At 39.3% G+C, this 27,268-nt stretch overlaps 1 protein-coding gene and 2 pseudogenes across 4 annotated transcripts in view; 1 reads left to right on the plus strand and 2 right to left on the minus strand.

Annotated features, from left to right (window-relative positions):
- Positions 1-5,370: 5,370 nt before the first annotated feature.
- Positions 5,371-5,620, minus strand: LOC111531423 (annotated as a pseudogene).
- Positions 5,621-8,083: 2,463 nt separating this feature from the next.
- LOC111531430 lies at positions 8,084-23,499 on the plus strand (annotated as a pseudogene).
- Positions 21,406-27,268, minus strand: part of MAGED1 (MAGE family member D1) — a 114,989-nt gene continuing 109,126 nt past the window's right edge. For 3 of the 4 annotated variants that reach the window (XM_023198672.1, XM_023198673.3, XM_023198671.1), the window contains 3 exons: positions 26,125-26,239; positions 24,468-24,853; positions 24,053-24,261 (listed from right to left, as the gene is read on the minus strand). In XM_023198672.1, coding sequence (XP_023054440.1) covers positions 24,476-24,853; positions 26,125-26,239 — 493 coding nt within the window. In that variant the 3' untranslated portion in view covers positions 24,053-24,261; positions 24,468-24,475. Of the gene's footprint in view, positions 21,472-24,052; positions 24,262-24,467; positions 24,854-26,124; positions 26,240-27,268 lie in introns of those variants that run through there. The other variant, XM_023198674.1, reaches the window with a different exon arrangement.

Below are 27,268 nucleotides of genomic sequence, written 5' to 3' on the forward strand. Positions count from 1 at the left end.
GGAATCCAACTTACAAGGGACATGGAGGACCTCTTCAGGGAGAACTACAAACCACTGCTCAAGGAAATAAGAGAGGACACAAACAAATGGAAAAACATTCCATGCTCATGGATAGGAAGAATCAATATCGTGAAAATGGCCATACTGCCCAAAGTAACTTGTAGATTCAATGCTCTTCTCATCAAGCTACCATTTACTTTCTTCACAGAACTAGAAAAAAACTACTTTAAATTTCATATGGAACCAAAAAAGAGCCCGCATTGCCAAGACAATCCTAAGCAAAGAGAACAAAGCTGGAGGCTTCATGCTACCTGACTTCAAACTATACTACAAGGCTACAGTAACTAAAACAGCATGGTACTGGTACCAAAACAGATATATAGACCAATGGAACAGACAGAGGCCTCAGAAGTAACACCACACATCTACAACCATCTGATCTTCAACATACCTGACAAAAACAAGCAATGGGAAAAGGATTCCCTGTTTAATAAATGGTGCTGGGAAAACTGACTAGCCATATGCAGAAAACTGAAACTGGACCCCTTTCTTACATCTTATACAAAAATTAAGTCAAGATGGATTAAAGACTTAAATGTAAAACCTAAAACCATAAAAACTCTAGAAGAAAACCTAGGCAATACCATTCAGGACATAGGCATGGGCAAAGACTTAATGACTAAAACACCAAAAGCATGGCAACAAAAGCCAAAATTGACAAATGGTATCTAATTAAACTAAAGAGCTTCTGCACAGCAAAAGAAACTATCATCAAAGTGAACAGGCAACCTACAGAATGGGATAAAATTTTTGCAATCTATCCATCTGACAAAGGTCTAATATCCAGAATCTATAAGGAAGTTAAACAAATTTACAAGAAAAAAACAAACAACCCCCTCAAAGAGTGGGTGAAGGACTTGAACAGACACTTTTCAAAAAAAGATATCAATGTGGCCAACAAACGTATTTTTAAAAAGTTCATCATCACTGGTCATTAGAGAAATGGAAATCAAAACCACAATGAGATACCATGTCACACCAGTCAAAATGGCTATCATTAAAAAGTCAGGAAAAAACAGGTGCTGGAAAGGATGTGGAGACATAGAAACACTTTTACACTGTTGGTGGGAGTGTAAATTACTTCAACCACTGTGAAAGACAGTGTAGTGATTCCTCAAGGATCTAGAACCAGAAATACTGTTTGACTCAGCAATCTCATTACTGGGTATATACCCGAAAGATTGTAAATCATTCTACTATAATGACATGTGCACACATATGTTTATTGCAGCACTATTTACAATAGCAAAGACTTGGAACCAACCCAAATGCCCATCAATGATAGACTGGATAAAAAAATGTGGCACATATACACCCTAGAATACTTTGCAGCCATAAAAAAGAATGAGTTAATGTCCTTTGCAGGGACATGGATGAAGGTGGAAACCATTATTCTTGGCAAACTGTCACAGGAACAGAAAACCAAACACTGCATGTTCTCACTCACAAGTGAGAGTTGAACAATGAGAACACATGGGAACAATGAGAACACATGGACACAGGGAGGGTAACATCACACACTGGAGCCTGTTGGAAGGCGGGGGCAAGGAGAGAGAGAGTGTTAGGACAAATACCTGATGCATGTGGGGCTTAAAACCTAGATGACAGGTTGACGGGTGCAGCAAACCACCATGGCATGAGTATACCTATGTGACAAACCTGCACCTTCTGCACAGGCATCCCAGAATGTAAAGTAAAATTTTAAAAAATGTAAATCAAATCATGCCATTTCCCTGACTGTATCTCCTATTGCCTTCCCATTGCAATGAGAATAAAAGCAAACTCCTAATCCTGGCCAAGCAATGGCTTTGGCAGGGCTTTAACCTTCTCTCCCTTCTGTTTTCTTCCTCTCCATTCCTCACCATCACTTCATGTCAAATATTAATAACATTCTTCAATAAGAATTCTTGCTTCCTTGGGTCATGCAATTTGTGAACACAAATAGCTTTTAAAAACAGTGATATTTTTATTGACCTGTAACATGCAATTCTATATAGAATTCCTATGCTTGTTATAAAAATGCAACTTTGTTGACAAGTAATCTATTGCCCTGGTTTCAACCAGAAAGCCTCAACTAAGCTCCCTTGCCCCACATACAGGAATTCTGGATGTCCCTTTTTCAGTTCCTGTCCTGATCTGGCTCCTCATTATTATCCACATCTGCAGCCTCAGCCTATGCCACTTTTCCCATTTTTCCCATTCTGCAGCTACTTTGAACTTCCTTCATTCTCACCTCAGTGCCTCTGTATTCTCATTTGTTTTGCCAGTAATATGCTTCTCCTCATTCTTCATCTGGCTCTTACAGATCCTGCAGAAATTGACTTAATATCATTTTCTCATAATGACCTTCCCTACCCACCTTGACCCTAAATTGGGGCTTTACTACAGCTAGTGTGACCCTACATCCCAGTTTTCCTAGGACAGTACTGGTTTGTACCTGTTGCCTTAGCAAAATTACAAATAGCACCCTGAATTACTTTCAAAAGTAACACCACTTGGTCGATAAATTATATGATTAACTCTAAGTAGAGGTTCAATACATGCAAAGAAGCAGTAAAAAAAAGCAGAAGAGAGGAATAAGAGGGATGACAGGAGGATGTAAAAAAATTTTAAGTGGAGGAGAAGTGGAAAGATGCAGGAAGAGGGGAGATTATGAAGGATAATAAAGATTGAGAACAGGAGATGAAGGACTAAATACAGAGAAAAGAGAAATGGGCAAGCTGAAGAGCAAGCAAAAGGACAGGGATGTGAAGAGAAATAATAGTTCAGATGAATTCAAACCTCAACTGTAAGTGAATATATTAAGGATTCTCAACTCATTAGAGTGCAAACATAAAACATGATGTTATTTTTTCCAGTGACTGTTCTCCATCTAGGAAAGTTGAAAACATACCGTTTACACTTGTGTAGGTTGGCCACATCCTATTAGTTGGTGGTGATATTATTAGAATGATGTCATATAATTTTTTACTTATAAATATAAGTAAATAGAAGTGCCATGTAAGATAGTCACATTTATTTTACAATTGGATTTTTGAACTTGATTTAAATCTCAGATCTCCTTGCCTACCTCAGGTCATGCTAGACCAGGCTGTGACTTCAACATCGTAATGTGCAAAGGAGATGAAGAAGTCAAGGACTGCAAATTCTCTCCCTTTGTTGTCCTCCCTTCTAGAAATTTACTTTCCCCTCTATGGTGTTGTGGGATATGGAAAGACAAAAAACAGGGACACGCAACTCTTTACTCAACTGGATGAATTTTCTAGTCCCACTCTCTTATTGATGTAACTTCTTCCTTAGACCACAGTTAGGGCTTAATGAGAATGGGTTGGAATTATATTAATGCCTTATTGATGAGGGGCTCATCTCAATGTAACTTCCCTAAACATTGAATACCCCTTGCAAGATTTGGTCACCATTCCCCACTGACCTCCAACTGATGGCTTTCATATAGCATCCCTCTATGATGTGTGCTTCTTAGCTATCCACCCACATACTGTGGCAGTACTAGAAAGACTATGGCCCTCAATCGCATCTTCTCTCAGTTATCAATGCTATGACAGTCCTATAAATCCTCTTTACCAGGCAATTTCCACAATGTCATCTTTCCCCATTCTCTTTTCTGCTACTCAGCTAATATGGGATCAAATCAATAAGTACACAGGCTAATCAGACATATAACTGAGGAAAAAATGTGTCTGCCTTTCTCCGAGGAAATCTTCATTTTTATAGTAATATTGATTTCCAATTTAATTTTGTTGTGGCCAGAGAATATACTGTTATCAATCTTCTAATATCCATAAAGTCTGTAGTGATGTACACTCTTTTATTCCTGTTACTAGAGAGTTTTCTCTTTCTTTGTTCCTTGGACATTCTCTCTAGGAATTTATAATTTTTATTAATCTTTTCAAATGATCTCTGATAAAATATATTTTTTATATTCATCTCATAAAATGTATATGTATTCATCTCTGATAAAATACATATATATATATATTATATATATATATATATTTTTTTTTTGAGATAGACTCTTGCTCTGTCACCCAGGCTGGAGTGCAATGGCACGATCTCAGCTCACTGCAACCTCCTTCTCCCAAGTTCAAGCGATTCTTCTGTCTCAGCCTCCCTAGTAGCTGGGATTACAGGTGTACATCACCATGACTGGCTAATTTTTGTATTTTTAGTAGAAAGGGGATTTCGCCATCTTGGCCAGGCTAATCTCAAACTCCTGACCTCAGGTGATCCACCTGCCTTGGCCTCCCAAAGTGCTGGGTGATTAATATCTTATTTAGGAATATGTTATTTCATTTATAAATATTTGCAGACATTTACAGATATTTCTAGACACTTCATGTTTATTTCTAGTTAAATTTTGTTGTGATCAGGGAACATACTCTGTAAGATTTCAAACTTTTGATATTTATGGATACATATTTTATGGCACAGAATATAATTTACCTTGATGAGCATTCCATGTGGCCTTGGAAATAATAGAAATTCTTCAGCAATTAGGAGTAGTGTCCCATAAAATGTCAATTACATTAATTTGGATGACAGTATTATAGAAATATTTTAAATCTTTACTGATTTTTTTTAGTTCTTCCATTAATTACCGAGAAAGGAGTGATAAAAATCATCAATTATGATTTTAGATATGTCTCTTTCTCCCTTCAGATCTGTCTGCATTTTTCTCATAAATTTTGAGGCTTTGTTTTTAGACACATACATATTTAACATTACTATTTATTAATGCACTATCTTTATAAAATTTCTCACCCTATCTCATGTGATATTCATTTTCTTGGTCTACTTTGCCTGATATTTATGTAGCCAAAACAGTATTCTTAGGTTTGTATTTTGCTTTTTCTTCACTTTATTTTCAATCTATTTAAATTTTTATATGTAAGTGCATCTCTTTTTGTTAGCAAATAGTTGGGCCTTGCTTTCTTATCCTATTTAATAATCTCTGCCTTTCCATTGAAGTGTTCAGTTTATTTCTATTTAATGTAATTATAGATGCCATTCAGTCTGTCATTTGCTATTTGTTTTCTTTTTGTCTCATTTGTTTATTATTCCTCTATCTCATATTCCTTACTTATTTGGGGATAAACATTTTTAGTATTTTATTTCAGTACTTCTATTGTCTTTTTTTTTCCAAGGGCAATTCACATCTATTTCTTGATGATGCTGACTAAACATACTTCAAACATGGCAGAAGGTAAAGAGTCTGTTTCGTAGGTGAAACCATTTATTGCCAACAGCGAAGAGTGGTACATGAAAAGCAACTTGAGCATCGTCTTTAAGCTGAGGCCCCAGCTCTGGGCAAACAGCTGGCGAGTGGACCTGGTCCTTCTGGCCTGGATGGGGGCCTCCAAGGAACTACTTTTTCTCATACTTTTGCTTGATGTGTTTCCATAGCTTCCCCTCGCTGATGTGCTGGTAGATCGCGTCCGCGGCCCTGATGGAAGAACAGGCCCACAGCGATGGTGAGGGCGAAGGTGGAAGTACTGCGGAACAGCAGGGAGTACAATTTCGCAGTCAACGTCAGCATCGCCATGTTTCTTCCTCTATTATCTTTTTAATAAAAAATTTTGGTGTTAATTTTAGGGGTTGCTTAAGGGTTACCATATGCATCTTTAACTTATCACAGCCTATTAACGTTAATATTTACAACTTCACATAAAATATAATACATTTACAATAGTAAAAATTCATTCACGTCTCTCAATTGTGTAGTTGTGGACATATATTTTATTTCTACATTAATTATAGACTCCACCATAGAATTTTTTTGCTTTAAATAATTTTCCTTTTTATAATTAAGAGAAAATAAAGGATAATATTTTATGCTTACCTACATATTTAACATTTCTGGTGCTCTTTATTCCTCATTGTAGATCAAAATTTCCATTGAATCTCATTTTCCTTCAACCTAAAGAACTTCATTTAGCATTATTTGTGGTACTATTCTGCTGGTAACAACCTCTCTTAGTCTTCACTTCTCACAAAATATTTGTATTTCACATTGATTTTTCAAGTACATATATAATATATATGTGATATAAAATGTTGGTGTAACAGTTAATGTTTTCATTTTGCACTTTACATATATTGAAGAAAAGTAAGGCAGCAGTATTGTTTTGGGAGTAATGTAAAAGTCCTGTTCTAGCTCTTGATTGCTAAATCTAAATCCTCCTTCCTCCTCTTTCATGTTTTTCTGACTTGGTATTAGGACTAAAAACCTAAGCATTAGTGCTTTCCAGATGCACAACAATAGGCCACCAAAACCAAGGGCCTCTAGTATCCCTGAGGCAACCCTGACCCCCTGTTGTCATCCAATTAGGAGATAAGAAAGTAGCTTAGATTATCCAGAAGGCAGATGCAGAGAGGGAAAGGGATGGTGAAGGGGACTCACCCCTCAGCTATTAACACACATTGTTCTGCAGAGAACTGATATCACCTGCCTGGCGACTTGACCTAACATTTCTTTGTACCTCCACACCTTTCACAGAGGGTTGAGGAGCCCTAAGGAAATACAGAAAAAAATGGAAACACAGTGTCAACCCTGCAGGACCAAGAGAAATTCACACTAGAACAGACAGACTAGACCAGGAGGCTTTCAACTTGGGAAGTTCCTTGGTAAAGTTCTCCATGATAGGGGTGTTGAGATGCATCTAGTTTTCCCAATTTGAGAATATTTAGAGGCCATAGATATGTTTCTGAAGAGAGACCTCACACCACACAGAGAAATAAGTGAAAGTGCCATTGCTCAGCCTCCAACCCTACCCAGAGCAGCACTGGTTAGTCAGCAGGAGCAGCACTGGCCAGCAGCTCTGGAAAATCAGCCTTTCCTTCCTGACCCAAGCACAACACCATCATGCCTCACGGATTTCAGAGGGGAGGAATATTCAAGGAGCACTGACAATTTAGAACAGGCACACACCAAACTGAAACAGCCGCAAGGAAGGCAGAGAAGAATCACCAAAAATAAGGCACTGCCCAGGACCTTTAGAGAATACATCAGAGACTTAGAAAAGAACAGAGAGGCCGGCCACAGTGGCTCACGCTTGTAACCTCAACCGCTTGGGAGGCCAAGGCGGGCGGATCACTTAAGGGCAGGAGTTTGAGACCAGCTTGGCCAACATGGTCAAACCCGTCTCTACTAAAAAAAAAAAAAAACAAAAGAAGAAGAAAAAATAGCATGGCGTGGTGGCAGGGGCCTGCAATCCCAGCTACCCAAGAGACTGAGGCTGGAGAATCGCTTGAGCCCGGAAGGCAGAGGATACAGTGAGCCGAGATCGCGCCATTGCACTCCAGCCTGGGAAACAAGAGAGAAACTGCATCTCAAAAAAATAATAAAATAAAATAAAGCCTTTGACGCTGGTTTCCGCTGCGGAGCGCTGCGGGTCCGTGTGTGCAGTGAGTAACGCTATTCCTGGCCCGAGCCTGGGTTTGACCGAGTCCGCGGTGCGAAGGACCTCAACACAGGAGTGTCTGAATTTTGTCTCAACACTGCTCCAGATTACTATGTCAGAACAGCTGGATTAACCTGTGAGACAGGCGGCTGTTATCTATTTGAAAAATATGATAACACAGTATTGGCTTGATCGAGAAATAGCACTAGGGTGTATACCCCCGTATACTATTCCAGAAGAAGATCGCCATTGTGTTTGAGAAAATATTGTAGAAGCCATTATCCATTCTCCTGAGCTCATCAGGGTACAGCTTACTACATGCATTCATCACATCATCAAACACTATTATCCAAGCTGCTGGACTGCCATTTTGGACAAAATTGGCTTTTATCTTCAGTCCGATAACAGTGCTTGTAGGCTAGGAATTCTTCTTTGCCTTTATCAGCTTGTGAAAAATTATGAGTATAAAAAACCAGAGGAGTGGAGTCCATTGGTGTCAGCAATGCAGCATTTTCTACCAGTTCTAAAGGATCATTTTATATAGCTTCTTTCTGACCAGTCTGTTCAGTCTGTTCTCAACCAGAAACAAATATTCGAGATCTTCTATGCTCTTGTTCAGTATATTTAATGGATTTCAAAGACCACATGCCTGATATGCAGAACATGGGAATGACAGTGATGATGATGATGAAGCTGAAGATGATGATGAAACCGAGGAACTGGGGAGTGATGAAGATGATATTGATGAAGATGAGCAAGAATATTTGAAGATTCTGGCTAAGCAAGCAGGTGAAGATAGAGATGAAGATTGGGAGGAAGGTGATGCTGAAGAGACTGCTTTGGAAGGCTATTCCACAATCATTGATGATGAAGATAACCCTGTTGATGAGTATCAGATATTTAAAGTATCTTTCAAACTATTCAAAATTGTAATCCTGTGAGGTATCAGGCTCTGAGTCACACAGTCTTAATGAAGAACAAAGAAAACAGTTACAAGACATAGCAACTCTGGCCGATCAAAGAAATCCAAAATGATTGAGAAGCATGGAGGACACAAATTCAGTGCTCCAGTTGTGCCCAGAATTTCCACGTGTTATGGGAGGCACCCAGGAAGAGGTAATTGAATCATGGGAGCTGGTGCTATTCTCATGATAGTGAATAAGTCTCACGAGATCTGATGGGTTTATCAAAGTTGCTTCTTCCTCATTTTCTCTTGCTGCCACCATGTAAGAAGTGCCTTTCACCTCCCACCATGATTCTGAGGCTTCCCCAGCCATGTGAAACTGTAAATCCAATTAATCCTCTTTTTGTTCCCAGTTTTGGTTATGTCTTTATCAGTAGCATGGAAACGAACTAAAACAATGGGTAACTCAAACAATTTATAGCAAAATAATAATAATAATAATAATAATCCAATTTTAAAATGGATAAAAGATCTGAATAGACATTTCTCAAAAGAAGACAAATGACCAATGGATATAGAAAAAATATCCAATCACTAGGAAAATGCAAATCAAAACACAATGAGATATCATCTCGCTCCAGCTAAAATGCCCATTATAAAAAAGATGAAAATAACAAATGCTGGTAAGAATGCAGAGGAAGGGGAATACTGGTACAGTGTTGCTGGGAAGGTAAATTTGTACAGCCACTATAGAAAACAGTTTGGAAGTTCCTCAAAAAACTAAAAATAGAACTTCCATATGACTCAGAAATTGTACTGCAGGGTATATATCCAAGAGAAAGGAAATAAGTATATTTAAGAGATATCTGCACTCCCAGGTTTATCGTGGTACAATTCACAATAACCAAGACATAGAATAAACTTCAGTGTCCATCAACAGATAAATGGATAAAGAAAATGTGGTACATGTATACAATGAAATATTATTTAGCCATAAAAAGGTATTAAATCCTATCATTTGCAGGAACATAGATGGAACTGGAGGTCATTACCTCAAGTGAAACAAGCCAGGAACAGAAAGACAAATGCTGCATGTTCTCATTCATTAAGAGTGAATACTGCATGTTCCCATTCCCATTTAATAGGAGCTTAAAAAGTGAATCTCGTGGAAGCAGAGAATAAAACTGTAATTACCAGAGGCCAGAAAAGGTAGGGGGCAGTGACGTGAAATTGTTTTAGGGGTACAAAAATACAGTTAGATAGAAGGAATATGTTATAGTATTCAATAGTACAGTAGAGAAACTGTAGTTAACAATAATTTATTGTATAATTCAAAATAGCTAGAAGAATCGCAATGCTCCCAACATAAAGACAACATAGTGTTTGGTGACAGAGAGATATCCCAATTACTCTGATTTAATTATTACACATTGTACACAGGTATCAAAATATCATATGTACCCCCAAAATATGTACAACTATTATGTATCAATTTAAAAGGAAATAAAAATACAAAGACATAGTAGGATGGAAGTGAAGGATGGAAAGTGATGTATAATGCAAACATTAATAAAATGAAAGCAGGGGCCAGGCGCAATGGCTCACGCCTGTAATCCCAGCTCTTTGGGAGGCCAAGGCGAATGGATCACTTGAGATCAGGAGCTCAAGAGCAGTCTGGCCAACATGGAGAAACCCCGTTTCTACTAAAATTAAAAAAAAAAAAAATTAGCCGGGCATCATGGTAATCCCAGCTACTTGGGAGGCTGAGGCCGGAGAATCGCTTGAACCCAAGAGGTAGAGGTTGCAATGAGCTGAGATCGTGCCACTGCACTCCAGCATGGATGACAGAATAAGACTCCGTCTCAAAACAAAAATGAAAGCAGGAGTACTGATATTAATATCAAATAAAGAAGAATTGAGGGCAAAGGAAATTACTGGAGACAGAGAGACACTACAGGATGATAAAAGGTCAACCACTGAGATTTACAATGATTTACAAGAAACTACAGTCTTAAATTTGTATGCATCAAACAAAAGAGCCTCAAAATATATGAAGAAAAAGCTGATAGAGAAGAAAGAAGAAACAGACACATTTAAATTTATACTATGGGACTTCAACAGTGCACTCCTGGCAACTGATAGAGCTACTAAACAGTATATCCGCAAGCATATAAAATAAATGAACAATGCAATCAACCAATATGATATAACTGATACATATATAGAAAGAGCACTCCAATTAACAACAGCAGAAAACACATTCTTTCAAGCACCAGTGGAACATTCAATAGCATACACTATGGGGAAAACTTCAACAACATTAAAACAATGGACGTCATACGGAGTATGTTCTCTACCCATAAAGAAATGAAATTAGCAATCAACAACAGAAAAACAACAGAAAATCTACAGATGCTTGTGAATTAAACAATGTATTTCTACATAATTCATGAATCAAAGAAGTTTCTAAGGAAATTTTAAAAATACATAGAACTATTAGACAGATCAATGAGACAGAAAGTTAACAAGGATATCCAGGAATTGAACTCAACTCTGCACCAGGCGGACCTAACAGACATTTACAGAACTCTCCACCCCAATTCAACAGAATGTACATTCTTCTCAGCACCACATCACACTTATTCCAAAATTGACCACATAATTGGAAGTAAAGCACCCCTCAGCAAATGTAAAAGAACAGAAATTATAACAAACTGTCTCTCAGACCACAGTGCAATCAAACTAGAACTCAGGACTAAGAAACTCAATCAAAACCGCTCAACTACATGGAAACTGAACAACCTGCTCCTGAATGACTACTAGTGAAGGTAGAAATAAAGATGTTCTTTGAAACCAATGAGAACAAAGATACAACATACCAGAATCTCTGGGACACATTTAAAGCAGTGTGTAGAGGGAAATTTATAGCACTAAATGCCCACAACAGAAAGCAGGAAAGATCTAAAATTGACACTCTAACATCACAATTAAAAGAACTGGAGAAGCAAGAGCAAACACATTCAAAAGCTAGCAGAAGGCAAGAAATAACTAAGATCAGAGCAGAACTGAAGGAGATACAGACACAAAAAACCCTCCAAATAATCAATGAATACAGGAGTTGGTATTTTTAAAAGATCAGCAAAATTGATAGACTGCTGTATATATCAAAAGGATTATAAATTATTCTACTACAAAGACACATGCACACGTATGTTTATTGCGGCACTATTCACAATAGCAAAGACTTGGAATCAACCCAAATGTCCATCTGTGACAGACTGGATTAAGAAAATGTGGCACATATACACCGTGGAATACTATGCAGCCATAAAAAAGGATGAGTTTGCGTCCTTTGTAGGGACATGGATGCAGCTGGAAACCATTATTCTTAGCAAACTATCACAAGAAGAGAAAAGCAAACACCGCATGTTCTCACTCATAGGTGGGAACTGAACAATGAGTTCACTTGGACTCGGGAAGGGGAACATCACACACTGGGGCCTATCATGGGGGCGGGGAGGGATTGCATTGGGGAGTTATACCTGATATAAATGATGAATTGATGGGTGCTGACGAGTTGATGGGTGCAGCACACCAACATGGCACAAGTATACATATGTAACAAACCTGCACATTATGCACATGTACCCTAGAACTTAAAGTATAATAATAAAAAAAAGCTCAATAAAATATTTCAAAAATTAAAAAAAAAGACTAATAAAGAAGAGAAGAGAGAAGAATCAAATAGATGAAATAAAAAATGATAAAGGGGATATCACCACCGACCCCACAGAAATACAAACTACCATCAGAGAATACTATAAACACCTCTACGCAAATCAACTAGAAAATCTAGAAGAAATGGATAATTTCCTAGACACTTACACTCTCCCAAGACAAAACCAGGAAGAAGTTGAATCCCTGAATAGACCAATAGCAGGCTCTGAAATTGAGGCAATAATTAATAGCCTACCTACCAAAAAAAGTCCAGGACCAGATGGATTCACAGCTGAATTCTACCAGAGGTACAAGGAGGAGCTGGTACCATTCCTTCTGAAACTATTCTAATCAATAGAAAAAGAGGGAATCCTCCCTAACTCATTTTATGATGCCAACATCATCCTGATACCAAAGCCTGGCAGAGACATAACAAAAAAAAAGAGAATTTTAGACCAATATCCCTGATGAACATCGATGCAAAAATCCTCAATAAAATACTGGTAAACCGAATCCAGCAGTACATCGAAAAGCTTATCCACCATGATCAAGTGGGCTTCATCCCTGGGATGCAAGGCTGGTTCAACATACGCAAATCGATAAACGTAATCCAGCATATAAACAGAACCAAAGACAAAAACCACACGATTATCTCAATAGATGCAGAAAAGGCCTTTGACAAAATTCAACAACCCTTCATGCTAAAAACTCTCAATAAATTCGATATTGATGGAACATATCTCAAAATAATAAGAGCTATTTATGACAAGCCCACACCCAATATCATACTGAATGGGCAAAAACTGGAACCATTCCCTTTGAAAACTGGCACAAGACAGGGATGCCCTCTCTCACCACTCCTATTCAACATAGTGTTGGAAGTTCTGGCTAGGGCAATCAGACAAGAGAAAGAAATCAAGGGTATTGAGTTAGGAAAAGAAGAAGTCAAATTGTCCCTCTTTGCAGATGACATGATTGTATATTTAGAAAACCCCATTGTCTCAGCCCCAAATCTCCTTAAGCTGATAAGCAACTTCAGCAAAGTCTCAGGATACAAAATTAATGTGCAAAAATCACAAGCATTCTTATGCACCAGTAACAGACAAACAGAAAGCCAAATACGGAATGAACTTCCATTCACAATTGCTTCAAAGGCAATAAAATACCTAGGAATCCAACTTACAAGGGATGTAAAGGACCTCTTCAAGGAGAACTACAAACCACTGCTCAGTGAAATCAAAGAGGACACAAACAAATGGAAGAACATACTCATGGATAGGAAGACTCAATATCGTGAAAATGGCCATACTGCTTAAGGTAATTTATAGATTCAATGCCATCCCCATCAAGTTACCAATGAGTTTCTTCACAGAATTGGAAAAAACTGCTTTAAAGTTCATATGGAACCAAAAAAGAGCCCGCATTGCCAAGACAATCCTAAGTCAAAAGAACAAAGCTGGAGGCATCACGCTACCTGACTTCAAACTATACTATAAGGCTACAGTAACCAAAACAGCATGGTACTGGTACCAAAACAGAGATATAGACCAATGGAACAGAACAGAGTCCTCAGAAATAATACCACACATCTACAGTCATCTGATCTTTGACAAACATGAGAAAAACAAGAAATGGGGAAAGGATTCCCTATTTAATAAATGGTGCTGGGAAAATTGGCTAGCCATAAGTAGAAAGCTGAAACTGGATCCTTTCCTTACTCTTTACACGAAAATTAATTCAAGATGGATTAGAGACTTAAATGTTAGACCTAATACCATAAAAACCCTAGAAGAAAACCTAGGTAATACCATTCAGGACATAGGCATAGGCAAGGACTTCATGTCTAAAACACCAAAAGCAATGGAAACAAAAGCCAAAATTGACAAATGGGATCTAATTAAACTAAAGAGCTTCTGCACAGCAAAAGAAGCTATCATCAGAGTGAACAGGCAGTCTACAGAACGGGAGAAAATTTTTGCAATCTACTCATCTGACAAAGGGCTAATATCCGGAACCTACAAAGAACTCAAACAAATTTACAAGAAAAAAACAAACAACCCCATCAAAAATTGGGCAAAGGATATGAACAGACATTTCTCAAAAGAAGACATGCATACAGCCAACAGACACATGAAAAAATGCTCATCATCACTCGCCATCAGAGAAATGCAAATCAAAACCACAATGAGATAGCATCTCACACCAGTTAGAATGGCAATCATTCAAAAGTCAGGAAACAACAGGTGCTGGAGAGGATGTGGAGAAATAGGAACACTTTTACACTGTTGGTGGGACTGTAAACTAGTTCAACCATTGTGGAAAACACTGTGGCGATTCCTCAAGGATCTAGAACTAGAAATACCATATGATCCAGCCATCCCATTACTGGGGATACACCCAAAGCATTATAAATCATGCTGCTATAAAGACACATGCACACGTATGTTTATTGCGGCACTATTCACAATAGCAAAGACTTGTAATCAACCCAAATGTCCATCAGTGACAGACTGGATTAAGAAAATGTGGCACATATACACCATGGAATACCACGCAGCCATTAAAAAAGGATGAGTTTGCATCCTTTGTAGGGACATGGATGCGGCTGGAAACCATCATTCTCAGCAAAGTATCGCAAGAACAGAAAACCAAACACCACATGTTCTCACTCATAGGTGGGAATTGAACAATGAGATCACTTGGACACAGGAAGGGGACCATCACACACTGGATCCTATTGTGGGGATGGGGGAGGGGGGAGGGATGGCACTGGGAGTTATACCTGATGTAAATGACTAGTTGATGGGTGCTGACGAGTTGATGGGTGCAGCACACCAACATGGCACAAGTATACATATGTAACAAACCCGCACGTTATGCACATGTACCCTATAACTTAAAGTATAATAATAAAAAAATACATAGAACTGAGTGAGAATTTTAAAAATAGACATGTGTGGAATACTATAAAGCAAAGATGAAATGGAAATTTAGAGTACTACATGCTTACATTATCAAGAGGGAAGATCTAAAATCAATGATCTAAGTTTCTATTCCAAGGAACTAGAAGAAGAGCAAAGTGAACATAAAACATGCAGAAGGAAAGAAATAATAAAGATGAGAATAGAAAACAATAATACTGAAAACAGGAAAATTATACAGAACATCAATGCAACAAAAGCTGGTTTTTTGAAAATATCAATAAAATTGATCAAACTTCAGTAAAGCTGACAAAAATGAAAACAGAAAAGATAGAAATGACCAATATCAAGAATGAAATAAGACTATCACTACAGACTCTGCAAGCATTAAAACGATAATAGGGAACATGACAAATAACTTAATGCTTATAAAAGCTACAACTTAGAAGAAATGAACCAATTTCTTAAATACTACAAGATACCAAAATTCAATTGAGATGAAATAAGTATATATCTATTAAATAAAATAATGTGTAATTTCAATGCTCCATACAAACAAACCTAGAGGTCCAGGCAGCTTCACATGAAAATATAACCAAGTATTTAAACAATTAGTATTGAGTTCACACAATATAAGATACAGATAATATAAGAATAGAAAAGACTTCCAAACTAATTTAATGAACCAAGTATTTTCCTTTAAATTAAGGAATAAGACAAAGATGACCACTGCAGCCATGTCTATTCAACATGGTATTAAAGTCCTATCCAGAATAATCAGGAAAAGGAAAAGAAAAACAGTAAAAAGCATCCATACTGCAAATGAAGAAGTAAAATTATCTCTGTTTACAGATGACATGATCTTTCTTATATGCTGAAAACTCTAAAGATTCCACACACAAAAACTGTTGGCACTAATAAACAAATCCAGGAAACTTGTAGGATACAAAACTTAAAACACAAAAAAATAAATTGCATTTTATACAGTAACAATGAGCAATTCAAAAAGAAAATTAAGAAAACAATTCCACTTTCAATACAATTAAAAAGAATAAAATACTTGGGAATAAACCTAACCAAGGTAGCAAAGAGACTTATATACCGAAAAGCATAATATATATATTATAATATATTATATATAATATATATATTATAATATATTATATATAATATATTGTATTATAACATATATATAATATAATATTATTATATATATATATATATGGTACTGGAATAAACATAGACATATAGACCAATGAAATAGAATAGTGAGTCAAGAAATGAACCTTCATATATGTAGTTAAATGATCTTTGACAAGGGTGCCAAGATTAATCAATGGTGAAATGACAATCTTCGACACATGGTGCTGGGAAAACTGGACATCCATCTGCAAAAAAGTAAAATAGACTTTTTACACGATAAAATTAATAAAAATAGTTTAAAGATTTAAATGTAAGACCTAAAATTTAAAAACTCCTAGAAGTAAAGATAGGAGAAAATCTTCATAACACTGGATTTGGCAAATAATTTCTGGTTATGACACCAAAAGCAAAAAATAGACAAATGGGACTACATGAAACAAACATGTTTGTGTATCAAAGGACAAAGTCAACACAGTGAAAAGGCAACATACAGAATGGGAGAAGATATTTGCAAAGTATATACCTAATAAGGGATTAATAAGCAGAATATATAAAAAAAATTATATTGCTTCACAACAAAAAATTAAATAACTGACTGGGCACAGTGGTTCATGTCTGTTATCTCAGCTCAGCAGAGGCGGGAGGATTACTTGAGGTGAGGAGTTCGAGACCAGCCTGGGCAAAATAGTGAGAACCTGTTTCTAAAAAAAAAAAAAATCAATTAGCCGGGACTGGTAGCGTTCACCTGTAGTCCTCACTGCTCAGGAGGCTGAGGTGGGAGTATCACTGGAGCCCAAGAGGTTGAGGCTGCAGTGAGCTATGATTGCACTACTGCACTCCAGCCTCGGTGACAGAGCGAGACCCTATTTCTTAAAAGAAAAACACAAGTAACCCAATTATAAAATGGATAAAAGACAGACGTTTCCCCAAAGATTATATGCAAATGGCCAGCAAGCATATTGAAAGATGCTAAACATTGCTGATCATCAGACAAATGTAAATCAAAACCACAACTAGATATCACCTCATACTGATTAGGACGGCTGCTATCAAAAGAGAGAAAATAAGTGTCACTGGGGATGCGAAGAAATTGGAACCCTTCTGCACTGTTAGCGGGACTGTAAATGGTGCAACCACTATGGAAAATAGTATGGTTGTTCCTCAAAAACTTAAAAATAGAACTACCATGTGTTTCAGTATTTCCACTTCTGGGTATATATCCAAAAGAATTGAAATCAGGATCTCAAAGACATGTTTGCACACCCATGTTCATAGCAATACTACTCACAATAGCTAACAGGTGGGAGAATTCAAAATATCTATTGACAGATGAATGGATAAACAAAATGTTTTATCATTCAGATTTGAAAAACAATGGACTTTTATTAGCCACATCTGCAACATGAGTGAACCTTGAAAACATTATACTAAGTAAAATAAGTTACAGAAAGACAAATACTGTATAATTCTGTTTATGAGGTATATCATGTAATTCTGTTTGTATGAGGTATATCGCTTGAGCTTGGGAGGTTGAAGCTGTGATCGTGCCACTATACTCCTGCATGGGTGACAGAGTGAAACACTATCTCAAAAACAAAACAAAACATCATGCTGTACTCTGTATATATATATACAATTTTTGTCAACTGTACCTCAATAAACCTGAAAAAGAAAGAATGACGGAAATAAAAAGTTATTTTTGCACAATAAACACAGTATTAATTAAATGAGGGAAGAATAATTAATGGATACTAAAACCAGTCGAAAAAAAAATGACATTAGGTATGTGTCTAATGCCCCAGGAGAAAGTGTAACCTGCCCAAGCTTGTCTTTAAGGCTTTTCTTCAATCTGGCCTCAGCCTACACTTGTTATTTTGGTCCCCTCTGGGCCTGCTAGTCCAGTCTGTCTACATCATTCACCTGCCCCTCTCCACACCAAATCAAACTTATTAAAATCAGCTCCCACATGTGAGCCCTTTTGCATCTTACTGCTCTATCAGAGACAGGGAAGATTGATGCCAGGCTCCAGATTCAGAGGCCATCCCAGTCCTTCCCTATCATTCTACTGCACCAGTCTCGCCTCCACCAGGATATCCAACCAACCACTCAGGGTACCTACCACAGGACTCTGCTGGGCACACATTAATTTGAGGATATTTGGGCTTTTTAGGTGTCTTATCCTGGAAGTGCAGATATCACTTCTGTACACTGGCCAGAAATAGTCATACAACCCCAACACAACAAGAAAGTTGGCTGGGAAATGTAGGGGAGTGCATGAAAATTCAGTTTTTGCCAAATAGTGTATTTCCTCACCTACTTTCATAGATGAGTAAACTAAGACTCAGAGAGGCGAAGATACTTGCTCAAAGTCACACCACTGGAGAAACGTAGGATTAGAATCTAGGATTCTCTGATGGTGAAATCCAAGTTCTTTCCACAATACCATGCTGCCTTTGCCCTCCTAGAGCTCACAGTGTCCAGCCCCTTTGTAATCCATACATATTCCATTACTTAAGATTTTGTTTGCAAGCAATGATGTGCTGGCAAATGGTTAATAACTGGTTCTCTGATTTTAAAAATTCCAAGTTGGTAGTCTGCCATTTTCCACAAAGTTAATAATCCCACCGTGGCCAATTTCACTGAAGGCAAAGGTGGGATGAGCTACATACAATACACTGTCTCAAGCTGGTACAAACTGGCTTCACCACATGATTGGTCACAATCAATAAGAATTTTTTCTTGCCAATGTAAATAAAATGGATTTTGTTAGACAGATATTAGAGGCTCACAGAACTGGAGGGAGACTGGAGAAAGCAACTTGAGAAATGGATAAGCGCATGAAACACAGACAGGAATGGTCTGATAAGGATGCTACTCTGGGGATAAAAATCACATAAGCCTTTTTTTTTTTTTTTTTCACTCTTGTGTCAATCACTTAAGTTTCAAAGTCCAAGGAGAGGGCATGTGACTGACTAAGAATAGGTTGCATTCCTGTCCCTTGGCAATATTGGAACCAGAGAGAAATAATCTGATTTACTCCTTGTCAATAGGGGGAGGAAAACATCTAGACGTATCATTCCACAAAGACTACATATTGGTTTTCTATTAATGCATAGCAAACAACCACAGACTGAGTTGCTAAAACAACACCCATTTATTATCTCCAAGTTATTATAGGACAGAAGATGTGGTATGCCTTGGCTAGGTTCTCTGTTCAGGCAAAATGGAAATCAAGATGTCAGCAGGGCTGCCTTTCTTTCTGATGCCTTCCAGTCTCATTCAGATTATTGGCAGAACTCTTGTACTTGCAGCTATAGTTCTGAGATCCTCATTTCTTTACTGGCTCTCAGCTGGAGGCCTCATCAAGCTCATAGAGGCCACCCATATTCTTTGTATGAATGTAGCATCTCCATCTTCAAATCTAGGAATGGAGAATGTCCATCCCTCTCAGTCTTCAAATCTCTCTTCCCAAGATGAGTGCAGTATCCTCGAAAGTCTTACTTGAGTAGGTCAGGCCCACATGATTTTAAGGTCAACTGATTTTGGATGTTAATTACATGCACAAAATCCTTTCACAACAGCATCTAGATTAGTGTTTTACTGAATAACTGCCAAAAAGTCTATGTACACCAGAGGGTGGGGATCTTGTGGGCCATCCTAAAATCCTATTTATTACAATTGGAAACTGTATTATACTAAAAGGAAAATGGGCGCAATCAGGATACCAACAAGACAAATATTCACCACAGTTCATTTGGCTAACATACATATTTTTTTTTTTTTGTCATCCCACACTGAAATTTCACAACAGTGAATGAGGCATTCTGTAGGATCACAGGTGGTGATAAGACAGAAATATTATGTGTAGGGAAGGCAAATCCATACCTAGAATATTCACTTATTGCTGACAAATCATTAAGTCAACAAACCCCTCCATGATGTAATGGGCCCAATGTAATTAATTTACTGCCAGGTACTGGGCTGGTCCTATTTGAATTGGTACATATCAGAAACTCAGGATAGTGTTGGAAAGTTGCACACTCAGCAGTAGGGGTAGTCATATCAGCCTTTGTGAGAGCCTTTTGTTTAGGCCATACATAGCCTCTGTTCACGCCACCATATCACTTTGTATAGGTGCCCATCTAGCAAGTGCAGGAATAGCTGAGAAAAGAGTCTTCTTGACCTCCAATGAGTAAGTAATACTGCTCACCTGCTTACTAAGAGCTTATTGGTGAGAATTCACATTTAACACTAAGTCTCATGCTTTGGATCAATCCCAAGAAGTCCACATACCACTTCCCTAGATCTCTTTTTCGGATATTTTCCCACATGTCCTTATTCAAAATCCCTGCTAAACTAGGATGAACCATTATCCCTGGATTTGGATCTGCATGCAACAACTTATGAGACTTTTGGTTTTCTTTCTTTGGAAAGGAGTGAATGCACTTTTGTCTGTATGAAGAATAACTGCATCATGTTACACAGTGACCTTTTCCCAAAGAGTGCAAAGTCAAGAAGTGTGTGTAGTACCATGGAATACTATGCAGCCATAAAAAAGGATGAGTTCATGTCCTTCACAGGGACATGGATGAAGCTGGAAACCATCATTCTCAGCTAACTATCACAGGGACAGAAAACCAAACGTTGCATGTTCTCACTCATTGGTAGGAGTTAAACAATGAGAACACATGGACACAGGGCAGGGAACATCACACATTGGGGCCTGTCGGGGTTGGGGAGCTGGGGGAGTGAGAGCATTAGGAGAAATACCTAATGTAAATGACGAGTTGATGGGTGCAGCAAACCAACATGGCACATGTGTACCTATGTAAGAAACCTGCACATTGTGCACATGTACCCTAGAACTTAAAGTGTAATTTTAAAAAATTCCTATAGAAATTAATTAAAAATAATAATGATTTAAAGGAAGTGAGCATTTGGTGATAAAAAAAAGAAGTGTGTGTAGTACATGCTAGTCAGATGAACTTCAATGAATATTTGTAAAAATAAAAACGCTTTTTAAATTTAAATTTTTATTCTGATGTAAGTGAAGACTTACAAAAAAAAGTTGCAAAACTAGTTTTAAAAATTCCTGTTTACACTTAACCTAGACTCTTCAATGTTAACATTTTATCACATTTGGGGGGCACACAAGGGGAAAAAAAGTGGTAGACAAGGAACAGCAAATAAATTTATCTTGCGTGCCACTTTCAGTCAATATGATGTGGTTCTCTAGACAGTGTGTTTAGAGGGAATCTGAGGCTTCAGCCTCACACAGGGGAAAGACTATTGCGATTGATAGCAATATCTGTGAACATAAGAAAGAAAAAGTAAAAAAATCAATGATATATATCAAATAATAAGGAATATACATACCAAAGAGTGCTGCCCCATACTTTCCCCACCTCCTTACAGTGAGTTTCTTAAGACTCCTAGCTCATACACATAAATACAACTTCTTGGACCCTATATCCCCCAGAGACCCTAACTGCCCAATGTCTTTTGTCTCTCCATCCTTCTCTCTCTCTATGTATGTGAACACGCACACACACTTTCATAAATATTTGGAGACTAAATTACAAAGACACTCTCTTACAGAAAAAAATAATAAAATCAAAATAAGGCCACTAACATTAATATAATATTGCTGTCTAATCTAAATCTAAATACTTTGTTCTGATTTTGCCAATTGTGCAAATTACACAAGAATTTCATGAGCAGGGAAGGGACAGAATCAAACCTATTCTGGGGTGTGCACAGAGCAGAATGGCCTACTGAAGCCTGGAGTAAGGTGCAGTCCACAGGGATGAAGCTAAGGGAGCTTCCACAGGCATTAGGCATCCTCTGTCAGCCCCAGACCCCAAAGATGCAGCCCCAAACCCCAAAGATGCACCCTCCTCCTTCTTCAGGTTCCCTAAAACTCCCACGTGACCTTCCACACTCCTGGTGTTGCCACAACCACATTGTCCTCCAGATAAACTTTGCCTGGCACTGACCACTCAAGGCAGTGGCCCCAGGACTCTTCCACGTCTTCAGCACCTAACATGGCTTGGAGGATCCACAGAGCTACATCAATATTACACAGATGAGACTGATGTCCTGCGGACCTCAAGAGCTGTGGGCAGCCATAGAGTTCATCTCTCATCTCCATCCCTATTTACAAATAAGCAACTGAAGCTCACAGAACTAAAACTGTTAGGGGCAGAGGTGACAGGATGCCCTGTTGGCTGCCTCTTAGGCCTGGTGTCTTCCCCACACATCTCCCAGGCAAGTCATGATCTCTACATAGTATGAAGCTAGGGGTGTGGGTGGTGATGGGGGGGAGGTGATACCTCAAGGAAGACCTGTGCCTACCTTGGGGGCTTATGGACAGATGGATTGTTCTTTTCCAAGGCTGCAAGGTGGAGTCCATCCACCTGAATGTGGAGGCTGTAAACACACACCAGGAGAAGGCTGAGGTAGGTGGGGTGAGGTAGCTGTTGCCCAAGCTGGCTGTGGACACAGCACATGGTGGAAGCACCTTCACAGAAAGGCTGCACCAACCCCACCAAGTCTGGCTGTTTTGCATCAAAAGGTGGAAAAACCACCACCCAGAAATGCAGGAACTACAGCCCAGACCTCATCATGGAGATGCAGGGCTGGCGCAATCCCTGCCAAAAAGGCCTCAGGCTGAGATTTCCCCCAGGCCTACCTGAGGGTCAGGATCCAGGCCTGGCTGAAAGAGGGGAGCCTGGCAATGAGGACAAGAAGCAGGGGAGGCACTGGGGCCCTGCACTGCTGTCTCCTTCCTATTTATCCTGGGCTCTCTCCTCAGAATGTGGACATCACTCAGGAACTTAAGGAAGCAGTGGACACCATCCCTACCCACTACCAAACCCTTCCCAGGAGGCCAAATTGCCTTTGCTCCTTTTTCTGCCCCAGGAGCTCCTGTCTCTGCCTTTGTCCACACGTCCAGATACCACCAAGCACCTAAGGAAGTTATGGCCTAGGCCTAATTTTGTCCTCAGTGGGAGAGCCTAGCTTCCAGCATAGAACTCGGCAGCTCAAGCCAAGTTCCTGCTCACAGTCACAGTCAAAGGCTGTGCATAGAGCTTTGTCTTACTTTGTAATTCTTGTTCTTGAGGTAACAAAGGCTTCTCTTTCTCCCTGCAGGAGAGAAGAGGCCATTGTGAAGCCTCCTTCACCGTCCATACAATCCTGTCTCGATGAGGCAGCCCCGGTCCTGTGCAAGCGGGAAGATTGTGAGGGTCTCCTAGAGGGACAGGATCCAGGGCAGCATTTCCAGAGATGGAGAGGAATGCCCGTGAGCCCATCTCTTTATGAGCAATGTGACTAGGGGTATATCTTCCTTCTCACAGAGGAGACTCTGGCATCTAACTCATAGTGTTCTCTGCTCCTACTCCTGCTGCCCTCCTGGAGTTATTTCACTTTCCACATGGGTTGTATAACCAACACCCTAGAATCACAGGCCATGGACCCCTTATCTCCAGAATAGTCACCTTCTGTCCCCTTCAACTACCTACTCTCTGGACTTTATCATCACCTGGAGTTCCACCTCCTCTGTGTTCTTAAGTGCAACTGTCTGAGGACCTATACCCTCTCTCACTATGCAACTTCTCGCAATGTCACTCCAGGACACCTAGCAGCATATCTGTCACATGAGAATCACTTAAGTGATATTTATTGAATAAACTATACAAGTTCTTGGGTCTCGTGTTCACTGATCCTGCCTTTGTATCCCAATCCAGTAGCTGGATCTTCCCATATTTCCACCTGCTGAAAGCTGATCTACCCCCTTCAAACTAGAGCTGAGGTCCTGTCTCTCCCACATAAACATGTTGCTCGCTCCCCAAATATAGGGGAAAAAAAGAAGCAGACAGCACATCTAATTCACTTTGCAATTTCAACGTTTATTTCTGATACCAAAACTTGACAGCACACAAGGGGAAAAAAAGCAGTAGACAAGGAACGGCAAATAAATTTATCTTGCATGCCACTTTCAGTCAACAGGATGTGGCTCTCTAGATAGCTGTGTTTAGAAGGAATCTGAGGCTTCAGCCTCACACAGGGGAAAGACTATTGCGATTGACAGCAATATCTGTGAACATAAGAAAGAAAAAGTAAAAAAATCAATGATATATATCAAATAACAAGGAATATACACACCAAAGAGTGCTGCCCCATACTTTCCTCATCTCCCTACAATGAGTTTCCTAAGACTCCTAGTTCATGCACATAAATACAATCCCATGGACCCTACATCCCCAGAGACCCTAACTGCCCAATCCAAAGTGATGTACCTACCCAACATCTCACTCAACCCAGAAGAAACCAATGGCACCAAAGTTGGCAGCAAAGTTAGCACTGGCTGTACCACCAGGACCAATAATGGGACCAGCAAAGGTCTGAGGAAATCTGGAGCGGGCATTCTGGTGGTATCTGGCCCAGAAGGTAAATGGAATTCTGGACCAGGGATCTCCAAAATCTCCTTCCTCATCCCAGGTCAGCAGCTCAAACTCAATATCATCCCAGCTCCAGGGCCCAGACACAGCCTCATCTCCAATTCCCATGCGGGTTCTTGCTTCAGCCCGGGCTTCGGCCTCAGCTGCAGCAGCATCCAGAGCATCCAAGGCCTCATCGGCAGCCTCCATGAACTGTGCAGTCCAGTCACGAGGGTCTCTTTTCTGAACCTGAGATGAGGAATAGAAAACAAAACAAAATCTATTTACAACAGCCAAGATACGGAATCAACCTACGTGTCCATCAATGGATGAATGGATGAGGAAAATGTGATACACACACACACACAGTGAAATACTATTCAACCTTTAAAAAGAAGGAAATTCTGCCATTTGCAACAACATGGATGATGCTGGATGACATTATGCTAAGTGAAATAAGTCAGACACAGAAAGACAAATACTGCGTGACTTCACTTTTACATGGAATCTAAAAAGGTCTAACTCATAGAAGCAGAGAGTAGAATGATAGTTTCCAGGGCCTGGGGTCAGGAGGGATGGGGAAATATTGGTTAAAAGGTACAAAATTTCAGTTAGATAAGAAGAATATGTTCTGGAGATTGACCGTATAGCATGATGACTATAGTTAATAATAATGTGTTGTTTATTTAAAATTGCTAAAAGAGTACATTTTAAATGTTCTCATCACAAAAAAAAAAAAAAAAATGTCAAGTATATGAGGCTACGGAGAGTTAACTAGCTTGATGTAATCATTCCGCAATGTACGTGACATGTATTATCAAAACATCATACTGTACCCCATAAATATATATACTTTTTATTAGTCAATTAAAAATAAAAGAATGCGCTGGGTACGGTGGCTCACGCCTGTAATCCCAACACTTCGGGAGGCTGAGGCAGGCAGATCACTTGAGGTCAGGAGATCGAGACCAACCTGGCTAACATGGCGACCCTGTCTCTAATAGAAAAATAAAAATTTAGCCAGGCATGGTGGTGGCACGTGCCTGTAATCCCAGATACTTGGGAGGCTGAGGCACAAGAATCTCTTGAACCTGGGAGGTAGAGGTTGCAGTGAGCCAAAATCGCGCCACTGCACTCTAGCCTGGGCAACAGAGCAAAACTCCATCTCAGGAGAAAATAAATAAATAAAACAAAACAAAATACTTAAAAATTACATTGTACACCATAAATATATACAATTTTTATCAATTATACTTTAGTAAAGTTGGGAAAAAATAAAAATACTTTAAAAACCTAAAAAACAAAAAACCCAAAACAAACTCATAATTGTATTAGCTAATATATTAACATATGTTAGCACCTAATACATGTTAAGTTTACCTAACAACAGCAACAAATACCACCAGCAATGTAGCACCTACCATGTGCCATACCTAGGATCTCATTCCTACCCTGGACCTTTCCCAGCCAGCGAGACTTCATCCCCTGACCTATCAATGCTGGAACAGTTCCTCCATTACCTCTGCAATGAATCTCAGCACTTTCATCTTGCTAGTCTCATGGTAGGAACGGACGCCCCAGAGGAACTCATACTCCGGGGGGTTGCTGTTGGGCACTCGTCTGTAGTCCAGGTATCTGAAAGAGCAAAACAGTCTTTGTGTCTACCTACCCAGGCAGAATGGTAGTCCAGTAATGAAAAATAATCCTACATTTTTTAACATCAGATTTCAAATAGCAACTCCCCCTCGGGCTCATTCCTGAACACCATCAGGGTATTTACCCCTTAATCATCAAGCCTTGAATTCCTGCACTAGAACACTAAGCACTCACTTAGAGCTGTAGGCGAGGCTTGTACAGGGTCACAGAAAGGACATTTCATTTCACTCCTTCTGCCTCAGCTCTAGCTCCAGATTCTTGTAATCTTGTCAGTGAGCCACAGAGGTCCATTGAAATGATTACAATGTAGTGCAAAAGTGTCAGCCTGGCCCAGCCTTGGGAATGTCTACTGTGGGGATGGTGGATGGGCTTCACTTGCAAGACAACTACTTAGAAAAGTAGAAAAATTAGAAGAATTCTGGCTGGACACGGTGGCTCACACCTATAATCCCAGCACTTTGGGAGGCAGAGGTGGGTGAATTGCTTGAGGTCAGGAGTTTGAGACCAGCCTGGCCAACATGGTGAAGTCCCATCTCTACTAAAAATACAAAAACAGCCGGGCATGGTGGCAGGCACCTGAAGTCCCAGTTACTCAGGAGGCTGAGGCACGAGAATTGCTTGAACCTAGGAGGTAGAAGTTCAAACGAGCCAAGATTGCGCCACTGCACTCCAGCATGGGCAATAGAGTGAGACTCAGTATCGAAAAAAGCAAACAAAAGAATTCCCCGGGTACGGTGGCCCATGCCTGTAATCCCAGCACTTTTGGAGGCCGAGGCAGGAGCATCACCTGAGGTCGGGAGTTCGAGACCAGTCTAACATGCAGAAATTCCGCCTCTACTAAGAAGACAAAATTAGCTGGGCGTGGTGGTGCATGCCTGTAATCCCAGCTACTCGGGAGGCTGAAGCAGGAGAATCGCTTGAACCCAGGAGGCAGAGGTTGCAGTGAGCCAAGATCATGCCATTTGCACTCCAGCCTGGGCAACAAGAGTGAAACTCCGTCTCAAAAAA

The sequence above is a fragment of the Piliocolobus tephrosceles genome, chromosome 12 (assembly GCF_002776525.5).
Source record: "Piliocolobus tephrosceles isolate RC106 chromosome 12, ASM277652v3, whole genome shotgun sequence".
NCBI lineage: Eukaryota > Metazoa > Chordata > Mammalia > Primates > Cercopithecidae > Piliocolobus > Piliocolobus tephrosceles.